Source organism: Bos javanicus, chromosome 2 (genome assembly GCF_032452875.1).
Source record: "Bos javanicus breed banteng chromosome 2, ARS-OSU_banteng_1.0, whole genome shotgun sequence".
NCBI classification, from domain to species: Eukaryota; Metazoa; Chordata; class Mammalia; order Artiodactyla; family Bovidae; genus Bos; species Bos javanicus.
Window position 1 is genome coordinate 10,662,487 of NC_083869.1, and position 26,561 is coordinate 10,689,047.

Sequence of the window (26,561 nt, forward strand, 5' to 3'; positions counted from 1 at the left end):
GAAAAAATTCAAGTTCATTTTCTGCTGGGTAATGAGGGCTGACTGATTTACTTGATATACTTTTTGTCTCTTTATCTTCATAGCATGTATGTAATACCAGAACTCAGCATCTCCTTATACCAAAATTCTAATCAGAAGCATTGTCAAAATTTTGTTACTCAGGTCTCTATTTTTCTTGCTCTTAATTTTTTGCTCAGAGTTATAGGAATCATCTTATTGGACACTATGTTAATGTTTTAAAAAACATTTTATTTTATAAGGGAAGTAAGCATAGTAATATCAGGTATAAAAACTTCAATGCTCATTCTGGTGAGGTGGTGAGGAAGATTTGGAAATATTGGTGTTAATATTTCGAGAAAACACCTTTGACAGAGCTGAAGATACCTTTGCCAGCATTTTAGATCCTTGTTTGGGAACATCAGACCTGGAAGTTTCTGTGGACAAAGCAAAGCAGTATAGATATTTATTAGACATTCTAGTTGAGACAGTAATACCATAGGATTAATGATTTAGAATTCAGAAATTGACATTTATAAAATAAATTATGGGATTTAAAAAATATTCACAAAGATTCTGTTGATTTGATCCTTCTAACACCCCTGTGAAGGAAACAGAATGATATTCTCATTTTTGGATATGAATCTTGATGAAGTTAGAAACCCTGCCCAAAGTCACATTAGTAGAAAGTCATCTCACTTCCATAGGGTCCAGCTTTCTGCCTTTCATGGCATCATTATACCTGCTCTACTCTGATACTTCTCTAATCAGGTGTTTAAAGAATACCTTTCTTTTTGTAGCAGAAGAACCTCCGAAAAGGTAATGAGTTAAACTCACATAGAGAGTACTGATAACTTTCAACTCAACACAGCGAGACTATTTCAGAGTGCTCAGTTGAAAACAGAAGTGCATTAAAACTGCTATTATTTCTCATGACTTCGGGTAAATTTTTAGTTGACTGACTTCATGTGATTTCTTTTGTCGTGTGAAAGGAGACTGTATGGATAATAAAAGTTTCCATTTGGAATTATTGTTCTGTATCACATGGGATTTGGAGAAGGAAATGGCAACCCACTCCAGTACTCTTGCCTGGAAAATCCCATGGATGGAGGAGCCTGGTGGGCTGCAGTCCATGGGGTTGCTAAGAGTCGGACACGACTGAGCAACTTCACTTTCACTTATCACTTCTTCAGGGCGTGGACTCTTAGAGAATATCATATTAAAATTTAACAAAATGAGTATTTTACATGTAAAGACAGAGGTGAATACTTATGTACTTTTATGAAAACTTATGATAGGATGTGACAGGACATGAAAGCACACATGATAGTAAAAGCCCATCTTTTCTTATTTCCACTTCACGCCAGAATTCATGACTATACCTCTTATAGTTACTACATTTGTTTTTTCTAGCAAGGTGATCTTCTATGGTTAAGCAAAAATGTTGTTTAGTCACTAAGTCACGTCTGACTCTTCTGTGATCCCATGGACTGTAACCTGCCAGGCTCATCTGTCCATGGGATTCTCCAGACAAGAATACTGGAATGGATTGGCATTTCCCTCTCCAGGGTATCTTTCTGGCTCAGGGATCGAACCCAGGTCTCCTGTGTCTCCTGCACTGGCAGACAGGTTCTTTACATCTGACCCACCTGGGAAGCCCCTGAAAAGCTAACACAGCTAACAGCAAATTTAAAGCTGTCAGATGTGAAAAGTGAAAGTGTTAGTTGCTCAGCTGTGTCCAGCTCTTTGTGATCCATGGACTGTAGCCTGGTAGGCTCCTCTATTCATGTAATTCTCCAGGCAAAAATACTGGAGTGGGTTGCCATTCCCTTCTCCAGGGGCTCTTCCTGACCCAGGGTTCAAACCTGGGTCTCCTGCATTTCAGGCAGATTCTTTACCATCTGAATCATCAGGGAAGTCCAAGAAAGCCAACACAATAAAGAATAAAAAAAAAACTATGTTTAGGTTTTTAGTGCATGCCCCGTTTGTCAGTCATGTCCGGCTCTTTACAACCCTATGGACTATGGCCCACCAGGCTCTTCTGTCTGTGGGATTTTTTGTTCAGGCAAGAATAGTGGAGTGTGTTACCATTTCCTTCTCCAGTGGATCTTACCAACCCAGGGATTGAATCTGTCTCCTGAGTCTCCTGCATTGGCAGGCAGCTTCTTTACCACTGAGCCACCTGGGAAGCCTCTGTTTAGATTTTTCCTGTGCTATTGTTTTTTAAATTATCTAAAACTTAAAAAGGAAAAAGCCAAAATCTGTAGCAAAAAGACAGAAGTATGGATGAAAGAGAAAAATGTACATTCTGAAAAGGAAAGATAAAAATTTTTCTAACATGACTGAGGCATTATGACAAGGCTTCTGAAATTCTCATCGGAGAGGTAAGGGTTAATGTTCTGAAAACTTGGTGATCTTGTTAAAAATGCAGATTTCTGGGCATCATTACTCCAAGATACTAACTTAGCCAGGCTATAGAGGGTCTGGGAATCTTCAGAGTCAAAAAGGTATTCTGGGTGGTTCCAGTGTTGTAAAGCAGTTTCTAGAAACACACCAAAGACTGCCCAAATCCATATTCACTATTAGAAGACTGGGGGGTGGCTGGTGTACTAGGTTAATAGCATCATTCCCAGAGTGAACAGTGAACTCTTGTGTTTATCAATTAATAGTTTTTTTCACAACAAAACTATAAGGTATCTTTGGTCATTACCCACTAAGGACCTAGTTCTGGGACGCAATGGCAACTATATGGATCCACAGTGTAGAGGGAAGAAAGAATGTAAGACAAAAGAAAGAAGATATGTTTTTGAACCCTAAAAGCTCTCCATTTCTTGGCTGTATAACCTCTGATAGTTATTTACCTCCATTTCTCATTTGTAAATTAGGGTTCTAAGACTTGCAGAGGGAATACTATATGGTGTAGGAGATATAAACAAGTTTTATTTCATTCATCAGGTGTTTTGAAATTACGTCATAAAATCTGAAAGTCAGGATTTTTCACACAAAACTGTCTCTACTTTCTTCTGAAAAATGCTAAGACCTGAATTAGAAGGCCTGGCAACAAGCCAGCATGCCAATGACTGGACATGAGTAACAGCTCCTTTCTTCAGATGGAGCATGCCATGGACCCCTGCTCAAATACTGCTCTTGTTTGTCACCTACTTAGCTCCTGTGATCATTTGAGTATGTCAGCTATGGTCATGCTGAATGAGCTCAGGCTTTGAAGTCTGGCAGATCTGTATTTGAACCCCAGCGCTGTAGCTTACTAGCTTGGGGTGGCCTTGAATAAGTTATTCTCACTTTTTCTTTAGTAAAATGAAGATAGCTGATACCTAATCAATGTTAGTTCCATTACCTATTACCTCTTTGGTTTAAGAATTGCATAGTAAACTGCAAGTGGAAATAATATCTTAATATTTATATATAATATTTGTATTTTAATATATAGCAATCTCATATTGATAACGTGCATCAAAACTGCAAAGGAGAAGTAATGTACTTATTCTAGAAGTAATGTTAAAAGCATAACATATTTTATACCTGAAATGACTTCTTTTGAGGGATTCATACTGTGAAGAATATTCTTGTTTCCTTCAAAAATGGTGATAAACTGCAAGACAAAGCAAAGTACTGATTCAACCTTTTGTTAGATACTACATACTAGAGATACCTAGAAATCCTCAAGAGATGTAGCATAATCATTATAGCATTTTATATGACTTCTGTGTTCTGCAGTAACAATTATTATCTGAGACTCATACATTTTGCCAATTATATGGCTAGGATTGACCCTTATCATAGATATGAACCAAGCTTGACTACCAAATAATTGAAGGCTCAGGTATCATAACAGACAAAAAAAAATGTCAGCTGTGTCTCTCCCTCCTCCTCTTTGGGATAAACTGCAATGAGTAGTAAGTTATAGATTATTTTCTGATAATAAAGATAAGAGAAGGAAATAGATGTTTACTACATAACTCTTCCTTTTATGGAAATCTTAGCTGTTTCCAAAGAGAAGTCAAGTGGCTGTGTGGATCTAGAGCAGGGAACATGGCTCAGATACTAGCTTTATTCCATAGGACTTTATCATGTCTTTGAATGCAAAAGAAGCAATTTCCCCAGAAAGGCATGAAATAGCCTGGGACAGGTAGCAAGATTTCACTGTAGCTATTCTAGAATGCTAGTAATTTAAAAAGGAAATAAGTCAATGAAGTAAGGCTAAATATATGCACCACAAAATGCCGTGTGTATAGATTATGAAAAGACCACCAGATATTAATGAGTTCTACCACAGCTCCTCCAAGAGGATTTGAGGCAGAGTTTGAGATATTTTGAACAAGATACTTGAAGAGTGAAATGGAGCAGAGACTGTAAAGAACATATTCTCAGCATTGGCTGCACAGTAGAATTATCTATGAAATCTTTTTTTTTTTTTTTAAATATGAATCCCTGGGCCCATAACACCATGGAATTGAAGTCCCTGAAGGTGGGGAAGATATTGATACTAAAGAAAAACACATGACTCTATTGTGTGAGAATCAGAGTTGATAATACCTATTCTATAAGAAGGAAGCTGATGGTGCCATGTGTCTCAGATGAATAAATATACTTAAGTTCTGCTAAGAACTTCCAGCATTACATGAGATTCAAGAATATTTGCTGCTACTTCATGGAACATTGTTAAAATAACCTTGTTAATAAAAAATTATAGGTTCTTTTTAAAAAAATTTTCTTGTAGTTGTTTTACAATGTTGTGTTAGATTTTGCTATGTAGCTAAGAGAATCAGCTGTGCCTGGATCCCCTCTTCTTTGGACTTTTCCCCATTTAGGTCACCAGAGAACACTGAGTTCCCTGTGCTATACAGCAGGCGCTCATTAGTTATCTGTTTTGTACATGGCAGTGTATGTACGGCAGTCCAAATCTCCCAACTCATCTCAACCCTCACTTCCCCACCACCCTTGGTAACCATAAATCTGTTTTCTACATCTGTGTCTCTATTTCTGCTCTGCAGATAAGTTCATCTGTACCATTCTTCTAGATTCCACATGTAAGTGACATTATACAATATTTGTTTTTCTCTCAGATTTACTTCACTCTGTATGACAATCTCTAGGTCTCTCCATGTCTCTACAAATGACCCAGTTCCATTCCTTTAGATGGCTGAGTAATATTTCATTGTATGTATGTTCTACATTGTCTTTGTCCATCTCTCTGTGACATTTAGGTTAATTCCATGTCACATCTATTTTAAACAGTGCTGCAAGGAACATTGGGATGCATGTGTCTTCTGATCATGGCCATTCTGACTGGTGTGAGGTGATATCTCATGGATTTGATTTGCATTTCTCTAATAATTAGTGATGTTGAGCATCTTTTCATGTGTTTGTTGGCCATCTGTATGTCTTCTTTGGAGAAATGTCTATTTATGTCTTCTGTCAATTTTTTGGTTGCATTATTTCTTTGATATTGAGCTACATGAACTGTTTGTATATTTAGGAGGTTAATCCTTTGTCAATTGCTTTGCAAATATTTTCTTCCATTCTTAGGGTTGTTTTTTGTCTTACTTATGGTTTCCTTTGCTGTGCAAAAGCTTTTAAATTTAGTTGGGTCCTATTTGATCTTTTTGACTCACCTCCTAGAATAAAGAAAACGAAAACAAAAATAAACCAATGAAGCCTGATTAAATTTAATATCACTTAAAGTTTTTATTTGAAAATTTAAAAATCTTGCCTATGTTGGAGTTGGCATCTTTTTCTTTTGCCTTAAATTTATAGACACTGTCTTAGTTCTTTGTATGTTGAGTAATATTGTATTGTATCCTGACCTTTTTGAACAATTTCTATGATTCTAAGAACTGTTAAAATCCTCTGTAGAGGGTTGATTTTTTTTTTTTAAGTAGTTAATTAACCCATTAAAGTTCAGAACACACATCCTACCCCGCCTTCTGTGACAGTGGTTCCAATGTAAATTTAGTTTTCAGTCTTGGCAGTATTTTTTAGTGTGTATCTCTGTTAAGACTATAGTTCAGTTTCTATAGCCTTTTGTCTATAGAACATCAAGTCAGTTCCTTGCATGCACATCTCAGGAGACACTTTATAAAAACAGATTTGGAGGGGTTCCTTTTTCATGTCCCTCTTCTCTTTGATTTCAGTGTCTCTGATTCTCAACAGTCCCCTATTCTGATTCTATGTTCAGAATGCTATGGCTCTAGCCTTCCTGGGTGCCGTCTCACACATCCCATGATGGTATTGATGTCCAGGGTAAAGTAGCAAAAGAAGGCAGAGAAAAACGTGGCAGGTTTCCCCCTAGTGTTCTTCATGTTGCTGGAGACTAATTCCTCTGGTCAGAGAGAAGGATTTTCTCTCAGTCTTAAGTGCCTCACAGCTTTGTTGCCACTGTTGTACAGGTTCATGGCTAAATCTTGCCTTGAGAGAGGGCAGAAGAGGGGAAATGGTGGTGAAAAGTGAGCCTCCCTACTTTCCATTTCATAGGTACTTCTTCCTAATTGTCGTAAGAGAGCCATGGTTTCTCTTGGAGCTTTCTTATTTTATCCATTCCCTCTATGTACAGGATTTGAACTGCCCTGGGTCTATGCTAGGAGATGTGAGAGGAAAAAACCCACGAAACTCATAAGGGTTTTGGAGTTCTGATTTCCTGCCCCAAGCTACTCAATTAGTTGCTTTTCATGGCCCTTGGTAGTTGTCTAGAGAGTTTAATCAGTGAGAGGCACAACTGGAATGTGCTTTACTTTACCTTTCTCAGAACTGGGCTGAATAAAAACTGTAAGCACAATTTTACCATGGAAAAACAGTTAAGTGAAGAAAAAGGACAGGAGCTAAAAGTGTGTAGATTAGCCAGCAGTTCAGATTGGCACAAGGAATAGCCTGTTAATCAGGTCCTTAGACTAGAGATTGTCTCCATTTTAGTGACATTTGATATTACTTGGAAAACATGGCCTAAGTGAAGCCTGAGGTTGTCAAACAGATATTTTAGTTTAAAAATGAAGATTAGGTTGAGTGAGGAACTAACCCAACATCTTTAGAGATGTGGTAAAAGTTATCTTAAGTATGAGTTGTAAGATTTGACTCTGAAAATTACTCTGGTAATAAGAAGTGACTGGATAATCAATGGATTGGGTATCATGGAGTTAGGGAGATTTGCTTAAAAATAGGATTAAATTGAGCCAAGAAACAACCACAACATAAGAGGATTTGTAGCTTGGGGACTCTTTGAAAACTTTCTAAAGAGGATTAGGAAGGAGGACACTTTCTGAGTTTACAGTGGAGCCTAGCTGGCTGGGTCTTTCGGAAAACTGTCTTCAGGCAGTCAGTCCTTAGGAATGCAGATAAATAAATGAAATCAGCATTTATTTCTTATAACCTGCTCTCTTCCATTTTTGAAGCTTCTGTTTCTTCCCTCCCTCCACCAAATCCCTCACTTGGGTCTACTTGCCTTCAGTTCAGTTCAGTCGCTCAGTCGTGTCCGACTCTTTGCAACCCCATGAATTGCAGCACACCAGGCCTCCTTGTCCATCACCAACTCTCGGAGTTCACTCAGACTCACGTCCATCGAGTTAGTGATGCCATCCAGCCATCTCATCCTCTGTCGTTCCCTTCTCCTCCTGCCCCAATCCCTCCCAGCATCAGAGTCTTTTGCAATGAGTCAGCTCTTTGCATGAGGTGGCCAAAGTACTGGAGTTTCAGCTTTAGCATCATTCCTTCCAAAAAAATCCCAGGGCTGATCTCCTTCAGAACGGACTGGTTGGATCTCCTTGTAGTCCAAGGGACTCTCAAGAGTCTTCTCCAACACCACAGTTCAAAAGCATCAATTCTTCAGTGCTCAGCCTTCTTCACAGTCCAACTCTCACATACATACATGACTACTGGAAAAACCATAGCCTTGACTAGACGGACCTTTGTTGGCAAAGTCATGTCTCTGCTTTTGAATATGCTATCTAGGTTGGTCACAACTTTCCTTCCAAGGAGTAAGCATCTTTTAATTTCATGGCTGCAGTCAACATCTGCACTGAAGGGCCAAATGACCCATTCCTTCTCAGATTTCCTCTAGTGACTGCAGTAACAGAGTTAAGGAATGGAATTGTTCTCAGGTGCTAAGGAGGAATAGTGGCTTATCCTGTGCACTTAAGCAAGGAATGATAGCTTAACCCTAAGGTGAGAATTGACAGATTTCTTGGGTACCATGGACAAGTCTTAGCCTGGAGGAGAGATTTGAGTATGAAGAAATTGCAAATAGGGGAATACTTCCTGATGCCCCTCAAATAGCACCACATGGTTATTGCTTAAAACAGAATATACTCAAATGGCCTCATATATTCTAATTATAAGGTATAGAAAAAATACTTACCTTAACACTGTTTGAATTTTCTGGCTTTTGTTCCTGAGAACTTGCTGTGGAGAAGAAGAAAAAAACAGGAAAAAAATAGTATTCTTTCTGAGGCACAAATAACACTGACACAAACCTGATCTTATTGTTTTTCACTGAAAAGTCATAGAATTAGGCTAATAGAAGTGCTTGTTTCAGTGCACAGACAATGTGAATAAAACTGAAATAGGTGAGATCCCTAGATGTATGTGGCATATTTTAGCCTTTCTTTTAGGAATTATGAAAGATGAAGTGTGATGTCATAGGAAAGACAGGTTCTATAACTTAATAACTATAAATCTAAGAATGACCACTCAATCCCTATGGGCCTCTTTATTATTTATTTTACATGTAAAATAAGAAATTACCCTATATGTGATTCCTAAGGGCCTTTCCAGCTTTAGCACTCTTTGATTCTACATAGCTAATTAAAAGCAGACACTTGGAACAAAGAGCTAGTCTCATGAAATATTCTGAGTGAGAATCAGGAGAATTTTGAGACAATACCAAGAGGAAACCTGGTGGAGTTGCTGCACAACTAAAAGTTGCCTAAATTTCAGGGGAAGTCGACACCAGTAAAAAAATCAACCCAAGGAGGTAGAAATGATACTAGGAGATACGTTTCACAAAGACCCATCACTAAGAAGGCAGTTCACCTGCTGGGGCATCAGAAAACCTGAGTTTAAGTCTTAGCTTTACTACTTAGAGCTGTGAGGACATTGTTGAATTTAATCTGACTTCTCTCCCAGTTTCCTCCCCTTTGTAGACTGTGAATGAGACTATTTTCCTGTCTCTGTCTGAAGAAGACTTAATGGGATATCTCATGTATAAAAAACTATGCATTTTATAGACATGTACTCATCAAGAGTCAATACATGTTTGTTAGGATCAATTTAGGTTCTGGAAAAACAAAACAGTAGCAAGACCTCAGTTAACTCAAGAGAAGAGCTAATTATCTGACTTACCTGACAAGGTTGGCAAAATTTCATTGTTGGTTAATAATATTTCTAAAGTCCCTAACTCTATATTGCACATAATTGAACTTACATTTAAATGACTGAGGACATTTGGATTTACTACCATGGCTGTCATTCCAAACACAGGTTTTTATGTTTCTAGGTTAGGTGACTATCAACTTTCCAGGATGTACTAGGAATTTGTTTTGATGAAAAGTCACAGAAAAATTCCTGCTAGTTTAGGATCCTAGGATATTCAGATTCAAGTTATTTGAGATTTTCTTCTATATTCTATATAAAACTATAAACTAAAATTAGGAATATTTTATAGTGTATATAAAACTATAAACTAAAATGTTCAACCTTAATCTTGTCATTCAACTCAAGATTTAAATATCCTACGGCTTATGTGACATCTCAACTTAAATGTCTAATATCTTAACATATTCAAAACAGAATTCTTGTGTACTCTCTTTAGTTATTCCCATAGTCTCCCTTATTTACTGCTTCCACCTACTATAAGCTTGTTTTAGACCCTTTGGGATATAGATTTGATCTTCATTGAGCTTATATTCTAGAAGGAGATAGTGAAAAAAAAAATGAAGTCTGTCATACAGTAATAAGAGCTAGGGAGAAAAAAAAGCAAAGAAGCAGAATATGCACTGCCATCTTGACAATGAATCAAATCCCTTATGATTATACAGTGGAAGTGAGAAATGAATTTAAGGGACTACATCAGATAGATAGAGTGCCTGATGAACTATGGACTATGAGGTTCGTGACATTGTACAGGAGACAGGGATCAAGACCATTCCCACAGAAAAGAAATGCAAAAAAGCAAAATGGCTGTCTGGGGAGGCCTTACAAATAGCTGTGAAAAGAAGGGAAGTGAAAAGCAAAGGAGAAAAGGCAAGATATAAGCATCTGAATGCAGAGTTCCAAAGAATAGCAAGAAGAGATAAGAAAGCCTTCCTCCATGATCAATGCAAAGAAATAGAGGAAAACAACAGAATGGGAAAGACTAGAGATCTCTTCAAGAAAATTAGAGATACCAAGGGAACATTTCATGCAAACATGGTCTCAATAAAGGACAGAAATGGTATGGACCTAATAGAAGCAGAAGATATTAAGAAGAGGTGGCAAGAATACACAGAAGAACTGTACAAAAAAAATCTTCACGACCAAGATAATCATGATGGTATGATCACTGACCTAGAGCCAGACATCCTGGAATGTGAAGTCAAGTGGGCCTTAGAAAGCATCACTATGAACAAAGCTAGTGGAGGTGATGGAGTTCCATTTGAGCGATTTCAAATCCTGAAAGATGATGCTGTGAAAGTGCTGCACTCAATATGCCAACAAATTTGGACAACTCAGCAGTGGCCACAGGACTGGAAAATATCAGTTTTCATTCCAATCCCAAAGTAAGGCAATGCCAAAGAATGCACAAACTACAGCACAATTGCACTCATGTCACATGCTAGTAAAGTAATGCTCAAAATTCTCCAAGCCAGGCTTCAGCAATACATGAACCGTGAACTTCCAGATGTTCAAGCTGGTTTTAGAAAAGGCAGAGGAACCAGAGATCAAATTGCCAACATCTGCTGGATCATCCAAAAAGCAAGAGAGTTCCAGAAAACCATCTATTTCTGCTTTATTGACTATGTCAAAGCCTGTGACTGTGTGGATCACAATAAACTGCAGAAAAGTCTTCAAGAGACGGGAATACCAGACCACCTGACCTGCCTCTTGAGAAACCTATATGCAGTTCAGGAGGCAACAGTTAGAACTGGACATGGAACAACAGACTGGTTTCAAATAGGAAAAGGAGTACATCAAGGCTGTATACTGTCACCCTGCTTATTTAACTTATATGCAGAGTACATCATGAGAAATGCTGGGCTGGAAGAAGCACAAGCTGTAATCAAGATTGCCGGGAGAAATCTCAATAACCTCAGATATGCAGATGACACCATCCTTATGGCAGAAAGTGAAGAGGAACTAACAAGCCTCTTGATGAAAGTGAAAGTGGAGAGTGAAAAAGTTGGCTTAAAGCTCAACATTCAGAAAACGAAGATCATGGCATCTGGTCCCATCACTTCATGGGAAATAGATGGGGAAACCATATCAAACTTTATTTTCTTGGGCTCCAAAATCACTGCAGATGGTGATTGCAGCCATGAAATTAAAAGACACTTACTCCTTGGAAGGAAAGTTATGACCAACCTAGATAGCATATTCAAAAGCAGAGACATTACTTTGCCAACAAAGGTCCGTCTAGTCCAGGCTATGGTTTTTCCAGTGGTCATGTATGGATGTGAGAGTTGGACTGTGAAGAAAGCAGAGTGCCGAGGAATTGATGCTTTTGAACTGTGGTGTTGGAGAAGACTCTTGAGAGTCCCTTGGACTGCAAGGAGATCCAACAAGTCCATTCTGAAAGAGATCAGCCCTGGGTGTTCTTTGGAAGGAATGATGCTAAAGCTGAAACTCCAATACTTTGGCAACCTCATGCAAAGTGTTGACTCATTGGAAAAGACTCTGATGATGGGAGGGATTGGGGGCAGGAGGAAAAGGGGATGACAGAGGATGAGATGGCTGGATGGCATCACCGACTCGATGGACATGAGTTTGAGTGAACTCCGGGAGATGGTGATGGACAGGGAGGCCTGGCGTGCTGCTATTCATGGGGTCGCAAAGAATTGGATAAGACTGAGCGACTGAACTGAACTTGACAATGAGGTTACAATTTAAAAGAGTGTGGTCCAAGAAGACTTCACTGAGCAGGTGACATCTCAGTTTCTGAAGGTAAAGAATAAGCAATGTAGATACAGGAGGAAGGCTTCCTTGGCTTCCTTGGTGGCTCAGATGGTAAAGCCTCTGTCTACAATGTGGGAAACCTGGGTTCGATCCCTGGGTTGGGAATATTCTCTGGAGAAAGAAATGGCAACCCACTCCAGTATTCTTGCCTGAAAATTCCCAGGCTACTCCGTCCATGGGTCGCAAAGAGTCGGACACAACTGAGCGACTTCACTTTAGACTTCCCTGGTGGCCTAGACGGTAGGTAAAGTGTCTGCCTACAATGCAGGAGACCTGGGTCATTCCCTGGGTGGGGAAGATCTCCTGGAGAAGGAAATGGCAACCTATTCCAGTATTCTTGCTTGAAGAATCTACAAGAAAGCTACATGAGGATCAGCAAGTACAGAGATGCTGAATTCCTGGAATGTTTAAGGACTAGCAGAATGTCAGTGAGGCTAGGACACTGTGAGCCAGGAAGGGAAACCAAGGAGGTGATAATAGGGGTTTAGGGTAATGTCTAGATGATGTAGGGTTTTGCATGCCACTGTAATTTCTTTGGTTTTTGTTTCAGATGGGATGGGAAATACTTATACCTGTAATTATCTTTGCTGCTCTGCCTCAAGTTATAATGTAAATTCTATGATGTTGAGGACTCTATCAGTCTTATTCACATATAGGATTTTAGAACAGAAAGGAGGTGCTCAGTGACTATTTCTGAATGAATTAATTGGACAGCTGCAATATTACTGAAGGATATAAGAATTAAGCTTGATAATTGCAACGAAGCTGGAATAAACAAAACCCTGAATTTAGGGTCAGAAGACATGGGATCTAGACTAGGCTCTGCCTGTGACTTAAAGTAACCTTGGACAAGTCACTTCCTCACCCTGAGCTTGAATTTCCTCATGTAAACAATGAAGGAAGTTATATTAAGTGATTTTTGTCTGACTCTAAACAGCCTAGGATTCCATAATATGGGAATCATACAGTGATTATTTTAACACTGGGTTATAGTATGTTTGTTTGTTTGTTTTATAGGGGACTGGAATGCAAAAGTAGGAAGTCAAGAAACACCTGGAATAACCAGCAAATTTGGCCTTGGAATACAGAATGAAGCAGGGCAAAGACTAATAGAGTTTTGCCAAGAAAATGCACTGGTCATAACAAACACCCTCTTCCAACAACACAAAAGAAGACTCTATACATGGACATCACCAAATGGTCAACACCGAAATCAGACTGATTGTATTCTTTGCAGCCAAAGATGGAGAAGCTCTATACAGTCAGCAAAAACAAGACCAGGACCTGACTGTGGCTCAGACCATGAACTCCTTATTGCCAAATTCAGACTTACATTGAAGAAAGTAGAGAAAACCACTAGACCATCCAGATATGACCTAAATCAAATCCCTTATGATTATACAGTGGAAGTGAGAAATAGATTTAAGGGACTAGATCTGATAGATAGAGTGCCTGATGAACTATGGAATGAGGTTCATGACATTGTATAGGAGACAGGGATCAAGACCATTCCCATAGAAAAGAAATGCAAAAAAGCAAAATGGCTGTCTGGGGAGGCCTTACAAATAGCTGTGAAAAGAAGAGAAGCGAAAAGCAAAGGAGAAAAGGAATGATATAAGCATCTGAATGCAGAGTTCCAAAGAATAGCAAGAAGAGATAAGAAAGCCTTCTTCAGCGATCAGTGCAAAGAAATAGAGGAAAACAACAGAATGGGAAAGACTAGGGATCTCTTCAAGAAAATCAGAGACACCAAAGGAACATTTCATGCAAAGATGAGCTCGATAAAGGACAGAAATGGTATGGACCTAATAGAAGCAGAAGATATTAAGAAGAGATGGCAAGAATACACAGAAGAACTGTACAAAAAGATCTTCACGACCCAGATAATCACGATGGTATGATCACTGACCTGGAGCCAGACATCCTGGAATGTGAAGTCAAGTGGGCCTTAGAAAGCATCACTATGAACAAAGCTAGTGGAGGTGATAGAATTCCAGTTGAACTATTCCAAATCCTGAAAGATGATGCTGTGAAAGTGCTGCACTCAATATGCCAGCAAATTTGGACAACTCAGCAGTGGCCACAAGACTGGAAAATTTCAGTTTTCATTCCAATCCTAAAGAAAGGCAATTCCAAAGAATGCTCAAACTACCGCACAATTGCACTCATCTCACATGCTAGTAAAGTAATGCTCAAAATTCTCCAAGCCACGCTTCAGCAATATGTGAACCGTGAACTTCTTGATGTTCAAGCTGCTTTTAGAAAAGGCAGAGGAACCAGAGATCAAATTGCCAACATCCGCTGGATCATAGAAAAAGCAAGAGAGTTCCAGAAAAACATCTATTTCTGCTTTATTGACTATGCCAAAGCCTTTGACTGTGTGGATCACAATAAACTGTGGAAAATTCTGAAAGAGATGGGAATACAGACCACCTAATCTGCCTCTTGAGAAATTTGTATGCAGGTCAGGAAGCAACAGTTAGAACTGGATATGGAACAACAGACTGGTTCCAAATAGGAAAAGGAGTTCGTCAAGGCTGTATATTGTCACCCTGTTTATTTAACTTCTATGCAGAGTACATCATGAGAAACGCTGGACTGGAAGAAACACAAGCTGGAATCAAGATTTCTGGGAGAAATCTCAATAACCTCAGGTATGCAGATGACACCACCCTTATGGCAGAAAGTGAAGAGGAACTCAAAAGCCTCTTGATGAAAGTGAAAGTGGAGAGTGAAAAAGTTGGCTTAAAGCTCAACATTCAGAAAACGAAGATCATGGCATCCGGTCCCATCACTTCATGGGAAATAGATGGGGCAACAGTGGAAACAGTGTCAGACTTTATTTTTCTAGGCTCCAAAATCACTCCAGATGGTGATTGCAGCCATGAAATTAAAAGACGCTTACTCCTTGGAAGAAAATTATGACCAACCTAGATAGCATATTCAAAAGCATAGACATTACTTTGCCAACAAAGGTCCGTCTAGTTAAGGCTATGGTTTTTCCTGTGGTCATGTATGGATGTGAGAGTTGGACTGTGAAGAAGGCTGAGCACTGAAGAATTGATGGTTTTGAACTGTGGTGTTGAAGAAGACTCTTGAGAGTCCCTTGGACTGTAAGGAGATCCAACCAGTCCATTCTGAAGGAGATCAGCCCTGGGTGTTCTTTGGAAGGAATGATGCTAAAGCTGAAACTCCAGTACTTTGGCCACCTCATGTGAAGAGTTGACTCATTGGAAAAGGCTCTGATGCTGGGAGGGATTGGGGGCAGGGGGAGAAGGGGACCACAGAGGATGAGATGGCTGGATGGCATCACTGACTCGATGGACATGAGTCTGAGTGAACTCCAGGAGTTGGTGATGGACAGGGAGGCCTAGCATGCTGTGATTCATGGGGTCACCAAGAGTCGGACATGACTGAGCAACTGATCTGATCTGATCTGGTAGTATGTTTACAGAATTCTGGTGTACTTACTGTTATTTTATGAACCATCTTAATAAAAATGATTTCCTCCCTCAAGTTGAGAGAATGTTTCTTAAGTAACACCTTGAGTGAGCTGTATGTTCAAAATACCCAGGGTAAACTTGTGGTTCAGATTTAAAGGCCACTTCATATAGTAGGCACAAACTCAAATTCTTGGACATGCTACCACTGTTAGAACCATATCAATTACCTGAGGTTTCAACAAATACAGTGCTGGATAGTCCTCACACAAATGTTCTAAGCACTCAATATTATTATAGGTTAAAAAAAAAATGTGAGGTCCATACTAGCCACATTTAAATGTAAACATATGAATTTAGCTCTAAAGGCCTTTTTTAGGGGTACATTTTGATTTGGTTAAGCACAAAGATAGGATAAGTTCTCAAATAAATTGTTAAATCTTAGTATCATGGTTTCTGGTTCAGCTAGAATCTATGATATACACCCTGATTTTGTGGATATTTCTCACAGGAGCATGGTAAACATAAATTCATTTATCACATCATATTCTTGACCAACATCATTAATAATAACATAAACTAGTTCACTTATTTTAACATCTGCATGATATAGTACTGGATCCTTTCTAAAATTAGATAAGCTCATAAGAAAAAGTTGTATCAACTTCAGGCTTGATAACTTAAAAAAACTGATCAGAGCAGTAGAGTATCCTTCTGAATAGTTTCTACCTTAAATTAAGAAAAAGAATAAATCCAACCTTCCAAAATTTTAGTTCTCTCTGCAGTATAATCTTCAGTTTCACTAAAACAGAAGAGAAAAAGAACATTTCATTTTTTAATGTATTTAATGAATCAAGAAATTACTGGTTAAGTAAAATCACAATCTGTCCTCATTCTCCATACAGAGGTAAACCTGGAATAATGTATCACTGAGTTTCCAAATCAAATGCAGATTATTTTTAAATTGACTTTCTTCCCAATTTTAAAATTCTGGTTAAATACACATAAAATTTATCATCCTTACCATTTTTAAGTGTACAGTTTTATACTTGAGTACATTCACATTACTGTGCAACTATCACCACCATCCATCTCTAGAACTTCTTCATTTCCCCCTGAAACTGAAACTTTGTACTCATAAATCCTTATTCATAAATACTAACACTGTACATCCCTCTCTCTCCATCCCCTGGAACCCATATTTTACCTTATGCCTATGTGATCTGACTAGTTAGGTATCTCATATAAGTGGAATCATAAATTTGCTACTTTGTGACTGACTTATTCATTTAGCATAGTGTCTTCAAGGTGACGTGTCCTTGTCAGGATGCCCTTCCTTTCTAAAACTGAGAAATATTCTGTTGAAATTATGTACCATATTTTGCTGATCCATTCATCCATCAGTGGACTCTTGTGTTGCTTCTAAGATTTGGTTATTGTGAATAATGATGCTATGAATATAAATATAAAAATATTTGTTTGAGTCCATGTTTTCAATTCTTTGGAATATATACCCAGAAGTAGAATTGATGGATCATATGGTAACTCTTAAATTTTTTTTTTCTTCACAAACTCTCATACTGTTTTCAATAGTGCCTATACCATTTTAAATTCCCAGTGCATTGTGCGAGGGTTCTGATTTCTTTACATTCTTGCCAACATGTTATTTTATGAAAAAACAAATTTGTTTTTTGATTATAGCTATTCTCATGGGTGTGAAATAGCATCTCATTGTGGTTTTGATTTGCATTTCCCTAATGATCAGTGATGCTGGGGATCTTTTTACAAGCTTATTGCCCATTTATATATCCTCTTTGAGGAAGTATCTATTCAAGCTGCCCTTTGCCTAATTTTTTAATCAGGTTGTTTTTGTTTTTGTTGAGTTATAGGAGTTCTTTATATATTCTGGATAGTACTTCGTTATCAGATATATGACTTGCAATTATATTCTCCCATTCTGTGTGCTGACTTTTTACTCTCCTTTGAAGCACAAAAATTTCTAATTTTGATACAGTCAAACTTATCTAGTTTTTTTCTTACTGCTTGTACTTCTAGTATCATATCCAAGAAATTATTGCTAAATCCAATGTCATGGGCTTTCCCTCTATGTTTTCTTACAAGAATTCTATAGTTTACTTAGGTGTCTTTGACCCATTTTGAATTAGTTTTTCTACATAGTATAAGGTAAAGGTCTAACTTCATTTTTGTGTGTGGTTATCTAGTTTTCCCAACGCCATCTGTTGAAAAGACATTTTTCTCCATTTAATGGTCTTGGGATGCTTATCAAAAAGTATTTGATATATTAAAGATCTGTTCTGGGTTATTTATTTTATTCCATTGGTCTACATATCTGTCTTTATGTCAGCACCACATTGCTTTGATTACCATGATTCTGTAATAAGTTTTGTAACAAGGAGTCCAAGTTTGTTCTTTCTTTTCAGGATTGTTTTGGCTACTGGAAGTCCTTTGAGATACCATATAAATATTCAAATGTGTTTTTTCTTTTGCTGTAAAAAGTCAGAATTTTTATAAGGATTCCATTTAATGTGCACAATCCTTCGGGTATTATTTTAAAATCTTAACAGAATATTTCTGTTAATTTGTGTCTTTTTAAATTTCTTCCAGGTATGTTTTTCAGTTTTCACTGGAGTATAGAAATGCAATGGTTTTCTTCTGGGTAATTCTATATCTAGCAACTTTGATTAACTCATATATTTCTCTTAAAAGTATTTTTTTTTGTATGGCATCATTGGTTTTCTACATATAAGATAATATCATCTATGAGCAGAACTCATTTTAATTCTCTTCCCATTTAGATACCTTTTATTTCTTGCCTAATTGTTTTGACTAGGACTTCTGGTAATATATTGAATAGAAGTGATGAGAGTGTCAACTATCATTGAATAAAACTGGACAGAGTAGACATCCTTGTCTTCTTTCTGATATTAAAGGAAATGCTTTCAGCTTTTCATGGTTATACATAATGTTAGCTATAAGTTTGTCAGATACTACCTTTATTATGTTGAAGAATGAAATCCCTCATTTGCTCCACTGCTGCTTCCTTCCTATTAGTTGAGGTTTTACAGAGACACATTTTGATTCCCTTTTTGTTTCCTTTCATGTATATTTTATAGTTATTTTCTTTGTTGTTAACACAGAGAGTACATATGACATCTTAAAGTTATGATAATTAAACTGATACCAATTTAACCTCAGTTGCATAAAAAAACTCTACTCCTCGATAGATCAACTGCCATCCCTTTGTTACTGCTATCCCATATTATGGCTTTATATAAATTCCATTTAGTCTTTGGGCTTCCCTGGTGGCTCAGATAGTAAAGAATCCACATAAAATTATTATAATACTGGTTTTACATTTGTCCATATATTTAACTTTACTAGAGAATTTAAAATTTTCATACGGCTTTGAGTTATCATCCAACATCCTTTAGTTTCAATTTGAAGAACTTGTGTTAACATTTCTTGCATTTCATTTTCTAATTTAGAATGTTCTGATTTCTCTTTCACTTTGAAGGGTATTTTTTACTGGTAATAAGAGTTGTCACATGACAGTTTTCTCTTTTAGCCCTTTAAATATATAATCTACTGCCTTCCATCCTGCAAGGTTCCCTCTAAAAGTTTTACTGACAGTTTTATGGAGATCTCTTGTACAAGCAATTTCTACGGCGCCACTTGAAGAATCTCTTTTTGTCTTTTGATGGTTGTGATTATGTCTCAGGTAATCTCTGTGCACTTATGTTACTTAAAATTCACTGAATTTATTATTTGTATATTCATGCTTTTACAAATTTGAGGAGGTTTTAGCCATATTTCCTAAAATAATCCCCTTGCCCTTTTTCTCTCATTTCTCTGGAATTCACCATAGTGTGTGTGTGGGTGTGTGTGTATTGGTATGCTTGCTGATATCCCTTAAGTTCTATAGAATCTGTTCACTTTTTCAGCCTCTTCTTTTTGCTTGTCAGACTCAATAATTTCAAGTGACTTGTGTTCAAATTCACTGATTATTTCTTCTGCTTGATTGTGACTGCTTTTGAGCCCATCTAGTGAATCTTACAATTTAGTTGCTATATTTTTCAGTTACAGAATTTGTTAGTTCTGACCGGTTCCTTTTTACAGCTTTTAATCTCTTTTTATTTGTATGATTTTTTTTTCGTATACTTTTCCTTTGACTTCCTTTGGGTCTTTGTGTTTCAGTTATTTTAAACTCTTTGTCATATATGTCCATTTGGTGTGCTTCTCCATGGACATTTTCTGAGGATTTATTTGGTTTCTTAAAAATGTGCCAAATTTTCTTGTTTCTTAATATACATTGTGATCTTATGATGGAATTTGAGCATTTAAAGGAACAGTTATCTCTTCCAGCTTTTGGAGATTGGTGTAGAAACCCTTCACTAACTAGCAGAACGGGGAACCTTGGGAACAGACGGAGGTAAAGCCTTCAGGTGTTCATTTTGTTCCGGGCCTATGTCCTTCTGGGCCTATGTATGTACTTTTGCTTTTCCTTTTTCACTTTTCCCGACCTGCTGTTAAATGTTTTGTTTGCTAAGAGTATCATCATATTTCTTCTCAGTTTAGTTCAGTTGCTCAGTCGTGTCTGACACTTTGCGACCCCATGGACTGCAGCATGCTAGGCCTCCCTGTCCATCATCAACTCCTGGAGCATACTCAAACTCATGTCCATCAACTCAGTGATGCCATCCAACTATCTCATCCTCTGTCATCCCCTTCTCTCCTCCTGCCCTCAATCTTTCCCAGCATCAGGGTCTTTTCCAACAAGTCAGTTCTTTGCTTCAGGTGGCCAAAGTATTGGAGTTTCACCTTCAGCATCAGTCCTTCCAATGAATGTTCAGGACTGATTTCTTTATGATTGACTGGTTTGATCTCCTTGCAGTCCAAGGGGCTCTTGAGAGTTGTCTCCAACATCACAGTTCAAAAGCGTCAATTCTTCTGCGCTCAGCTTTCTTTATAGTTCAACTCTCACATCCATACATGACTACTGGAAAAACCATAGCTTTGACTAGACGGACTTTTGTTGGCAAAGCAATGTCTCTGCTTTTTAATATGCTGTCTAAGTTGGTCATAACTTTCCTTCCAAAGAGCAGCATCTTTTAATTTCATGGCTGCAGTCACCATCTGCAGTGATTTTGGAGACAAAGAAAATAAAGTCTGTCACTATTTCCATTGTTTCCCCATCTATCTGCCATGAAGTAATGGGACCAGATGCCATGATCTTAGTTTTCTGAATGTTGAGTTTTAAGCCAGCTTTTTCACTCTCCTCTTTCACTTTCATCAAGAGGCTGTTTAGTTCCTCTTCACTTTCTGCCATAAGGGTGATCATCTGCATATCCGAGGTTTCTTCTCAGGGCCTTAGCTGTTCTGTGGTTTCCCTGTGTCTGTAATCTCTTGCTTTCAGGTGTCTGTGCATCTGTAGTCCCTTGTGATTTCCATACACCATGGCATCCATCTACTGACTTCTGTGGCTTCCAGGCTTAGATCCAAACTATGCCATCATTCCCAATCTGTGCTTCTTCAGGTGAGACAGAAATAGTCTCTCAGGTAGTCCACAGATAGATCTGAACATTGCAAATAAGTTCCAATCTGCTCTTTCCACTTCAAGAGAAAAAACTGAGAATTGGGCCATTTCTTCCCAACTATGCCACATCATGTTGCAGAAGGGGCTTAGGTAATGATAAGAAAAGTCTGTGGAATTTTCTGCCACTTTGAATGTGGCCTTTCTTTGGGCATTCCCTTGGTTGATGCTATTACTTGATCGGTTTCTAGAGCTCTTGTGAAGTTGTTTTATCAGTCTCTAGTTATTTTTGTTTCTACAAGAAAATAAGGGGTTGCATTTTTTTGGCCTGCTGCTGCTGCTACTGCTGCTAAGTTGCTTCAGTCGTGTCCGACTCTGTGCGACTCCATAGATGGAAGCCCACCAGGCTCCCCCATCCATGGAATTCTCCAGGCAAGAACACTGGAGTGGGTTGCCATTTTCTTCTCCAATGCATGAAAGGGGAAAGTGAAAGTGAAGTCGCTCAGTCATTTCCGACCCTCAGCGACCCCATGGACTGCAGCCCACCAGGCTCCTCCATCCATGGGATTTTCCAGGCAAGAGTACTGGAGTGGGGTGCCATTGCCTTCTCCTACCTCACTCTAAATTGACTTTTATTTGGTATGAACTGTGCCCTCTGTCTTCACTGATATAAATAATAGAGGGGTACCTGCATTACTAATTTTGTCTGTTAATACAATCAATCATTATTTAGGAACAAGAGGCAATAATTTGGCCAGGAACAAATGTCCCAAAATAGTATGTCAAAAAGAATTGCATCATGCTGTGTGGGGAAAAATTATAACCAGGTAGATTTTTCTATTTATACCTATTGCTTCTCCCACAATAGAGATACTTCCGTTTCTAGGTTATGAATACTCTTATAAACTTAAGAATAATTTTAGGCAACTTCTGTTCTAGATATAATTAGATTAGAAATCTAATTAGATTTCAAGTCTGTTGCTGTTGTTTAGTCACCCAGATGTTTCTCATTCTTTGCAACCCAGTGGACTGCAGCACGTCAGACCCTCCTGTTCCCCACCATCTCCTGGAGTTTGCCCAAGTTCATGTCCATTGGATCGATGACGCCATCCAGCCATCTCATTGTCTGACACCCCCTTCTTTTGCCCTTGATATTTCCCAGCATCAGGGATTTTTCCAAAGTATTGGCTCTTCACATCAGGTGACCAAAATACTGGAGCTTCAGTTTCAGCCATCAGTTCTTTCAATTAGTACTCAGGGTTGATTTCCTTTAAGATCAACTAGTTTGATCAACTTGCTGTACAAGGGACTTTCAGGAGTCTTCTCCAGCACCACAGTTTGAAGGCATCAATCTTTTGGCGCTCTGCCTTCTTTGTGGCTCAGTTCTTACAACCATATGGGACCACTGGGAAGACCATAGCTTTGACATATAGACCTTTGTTGGCAGAGTAATGTCTCTGCTTTTCAACACACTGTCTATGTTTGTCAAAGCTTTCCTGCTGAGAACCAATCATCTTCTGATTTCATGGCTGTAGTAACCATCCACGGTGATTTTAGAGCCCAAGAAGAGTAAATCTGTCACTGCTTCCACTTTTTCCCCTTCTATTTGCCATAAAGTAATGGGGCTTGATGCCACGATCTTAGTTTTTTAATATTTAGTTTTGAGCTGACTCTTTCACTTTCTTCCTTCGTCCTCATCAAGAGGTTCTTTAGTTCCTCCTTGCTTTCTGCCATTAGAATGGAATCATCTGTGTATCTGAGGTTGTTGATGTTTCTCCCGCCTATCTTGATTCCACTGTGTAACTCATCCAGCCTGGCATTTCTTATGATGTGCTCAGTGTATAAGTTAACAAGCAGGGTGACAACAGACAGCCCTGTTGTACTCCTTTCTCAGTCCTGAACCAATCAGCTGTTTCATACAGGGCTCTCACTGTTGCATCTTGACTCACATACAGGTTTCTCAGGAGATAGGTAAAATAGTCTGGTATTCCAATCTCTTTAAGAGTTTTCCACAGTTTGTTATGATCCACACAGTCAAAGGCTTTAGTGTAGTCAAAACAGAGGTAGATGTTTTTTCTGGAATTCCCTTGCTTTCTCTATGGTTCAGTAAATGTTGGCAATCTGATCTCACAGCTAAACAGTTCAGACTTTGCTCTGATAATCATACAAACTTGGGTTGCCTTCTCATGTAAATGCTGTCTATATATACAGACCCACATCAAACTACATTGTTTCCTAGAATTCATCTCTGAATGCTCCAACTTACACTGTTCCCTCTCTTCATACATACTGGAACATTGAATTACTTAAAGAGATTTGAGTAGGAACCCTTTGGGCTGAAAGACACTGGGTTGCATTCATATCACTATCTTCCAGATTAAAAAACAAAACAAAACTATAACACATTAGCGAATTCTTAATTCAAGACACTGTTAGACTAGGAAGAATGTAGAGGGCAAGTAACTAGGAATGGGGCATCAGACAGAATGAAAAGGCCTTAGAGAAGCACAGTGGAGAGGTAGGGGAGGAAAGGATAAGAAGGAGTGAAGGAAGTTATAGGATTGAATACTTGCCCAATCAAGTTTTACCAGGGACTTCAGTCTTCCCAGAAGCATTACCCTCATCTCAGATTGCTATTTTATATTGCTTTAATTTCATATACCTGGCATATGAAATCAGATCTTCTTGGTTGTATGAAGATGAACTCATAATTCTGTGTATGAAGTAATGTGTCGGCTCAGTAGTAAGGATTTTTTCTTCTTTCTGGAAAAATGCAAGCCATGTATTACATTTGATATGCACTTCACCATATACTTGGCATATTCTCCCCTCTTAACATACACTATAATTAGAAAAAGTTTCAGAGGTTACTTAAAAATGGATGGAACCTATAGTTCTAAGTAAAATGTTTTTTTCCAATATAGTTTTTAGGAAATAGCTACTGAAAGGTTCTAGACAATAACATTGAAGTTTGAGTAAATGCTAAAGATAAACGTAGCACAAAGTTTGGTGTATATGGTTTTCCAATTCTGTACTTTACAGGTATTTTATGGAAACAGTTCAAAAAGAACAGAGATATAACTCTGGTCAGTTCAGAAGACAGTCAACTCAATCATGTGAACCTGTACTCTGATCTGGTTGGGAAGTCATGTGTGATTTCAAGGCCATAACTTTTATAAGAATACGTTTAGTGTTGTGTCTATTATAATCTTGAAAAAATAGACTACTATTACTGGGATTACTGTTCATACAATCCGTTTTTACTTTTGTTAATGTTATAACAATTCTTTAGTTGTCTAAGAAGTCAGTACTTCTGAATGAGGCTCAAGAAAACTATTCTGCAGACTGCATCTAGTCATGTAATCACATAGATTTCCAGCAAATAGTTTAGAGTATGTGTTAAGATGATTTGCCTGGGAAGCTTTTGAACTGAACAGAGTTGGATCTGTTGTTTCTGGTTCATCTCAGCTTTTGTGTTAATTTGGGAATCATGTCAAAAGGATAATCAATAGGATTATCCCACCAGGAAACCCTAAATCATATATACTTTTCAAAAACATACTTTGGTATACATTTTTGAACAAGGACCACCCAAAGAGTCACTGAAATCCAAACCATTGTGCTATGTGAGGCACTTGGTACTAGGGATGAAAGTTGTTCTCCATGAATATGGAGGGGTTTATGGGCTGATTGCAAGGGTGATATTTAAAATATTTTTATTAACTTAACTTTGGTCAAGTTGGTTAAGCAACATGTTAAAAAAAAAGCTATGTAACTTGCCCAAAAGATGCATAGCTATTAAAGACAGAGTTGGGATTGAAACCCAATCTGAAGTTTTTTTTTTTTTTTTAATTACCTCCTACCTCGACCCATCTTCTGGTCCTGCCCTACTTGTTGAAAATGTATTTACCAGTCAAAATATAAAAGGGATGAAATCTTCTAAAATATGTAAATAATTAACTTTCATTTCTCTTAAGTAGCTTCCTTTTCTGTCATCCTTGGCTTTCTAATTATTCTACGTCTCTTTCCATTATCTGTTTTGTGTTCTATATGCAATTGTGTTCTATGCGCACAATTGTGTTCTATGCATGTTGTAAATTTTTTTAGAAAGTTTCTTTCATATTGTAAATTTTTCTTGCATACTGTATGCATTTCTTGCATACTGTAAATGTTGCCAGATTTAGGAAGAGACTATATCTGGAACCGTTTTAGTATTCTCTTCTACTCAATTAAGGTGCATTCTTGGACAGAATCTCTGAAGACCTCTACTCTTTCCACAGACATCTGGTTATTGAGAGTCATGTTTCTCGCTCACCTTACTCTGTGACTTTTCCTCCCAAGTAGAATCTGTTTCAGTGAAGGTTCCTGAGCAGGGGGACATGTCAAGTTCAGCAACAGTTCTTTTAATCTGTCCATTCTTAGCTTCTATTACATGATTTGACACTGTTCCAGTATTTTCAACATTTGCATTGGATGTGGCCTGACAACATTTACTTAGTGAAAAAAACTTTTTCAGACTGCTTGTGCTTTGTGTTGGCTTGGGAGAAACGACTTTGCTTTCTACTGGCTTTGTGGAATGTTTTACTTGATCTTCAATATTTTCTCCTGAGTGTTCTTGTACAATCTCTCTTAAAACAACTTCATCTTCATCAGATGAAGTTAGTTCCTCTTCTATGGTACTTTCTGAGATTTCCTGCTCAATATCATGAGCTACTAACCGAAGGATAAGTTCTTTTTTGTTCTGAACATCTTTTAAAAGCTCCACTTTGGTGATATCAGGCTTTCTTATATTCTGAAATGAATTTCTGCAAACAGCCTAGAATTGAAGGTATAATGAATATCAGAAACAAATGCCTCAATCACTTTTCCTGTGATTCTATTACAAAAGAGCTATTTCAGTTTGATTTCTAGTTTTAATGTAAAATAATATCTTCAGATACTATGTTTACATTAGCAATATTTTAAAAAAGAAACATGAAAATTTTAAGAAATATTTGTTGGTATCATGTCTTTTACATTCAGGGATTGTATGTAATCTATCATACCATTTGATTAATCTACCATAATTTACTCCAGAGTTTAATGAAGGACTAACACAGGTTCTTCTTTTTATTTTTTTGCTTAAACTTTGTATCTTGTTGCATCATGTATTTTTTTTATTCTTTTACTTTGGAAGTTGGTGAGAGAAGTAGACATGATGATATATTTTTCTAAAACTGTAGATAGGTTATCAAAGAGAAACTGAAATGTACATATTTTCAATAGAAAAGCAGTGTATTATCTGCTCTTGATTTTTAAAAATGATGAATGACCAAGATTGTGAAGGTCTCTGACTCTTTAATCTCTATCATTCCACTCTTGATTCTCTGGATATATTTTCCAAAAGAATCTTCAAAACATAAGTCTTCATTTTTTCC

General features: G+C 37.7%; 1 protein-coding gene across 1 annotated transcript in view; it reads right to left on the bottom strand.

The window, feature by feature from the left end:
* Positions 1 to 228: 228 nt before the first annotated feature.
* The window catches only part of FSIP2 (fibrous sheath interacting protein 2), a 149,125-nt gene continuing 122,792 nt past the window's right edge, over positions 229 to 26,561 (bottom strand). The window contains exons 18-23 of the mRNA XM_061433413.1: positions 25,460 to 25,960; positions 23,807 to 23,907; positions 16,352 to 16,395; positions 8,363 to 8,406; positions 3,538 to 3,607; positions 229 to 434 (exon numbers count right to left, since the gene is read on the bottom strand). Coding sequence (XP_061289397.1) covers positions 295 to 434; positions 3,538 to 3,607; positions 8,363 to 8,406; positions 16,352 to 16,395; positions 23,807 to 23,907; positions 25,460 to 25,960 — 900 coding nt within the window. The 3' untranslated portion in view covers positions 229 to 294. The remainder of the gene's footprint in view (positions 435 to 3,537; positions 3,608 to 8,362; positions 8,407 to 16,351; positions 16,396 to 23,806; positions 23,908 to 25,459; positions 25,961 to 26,561) is intronic.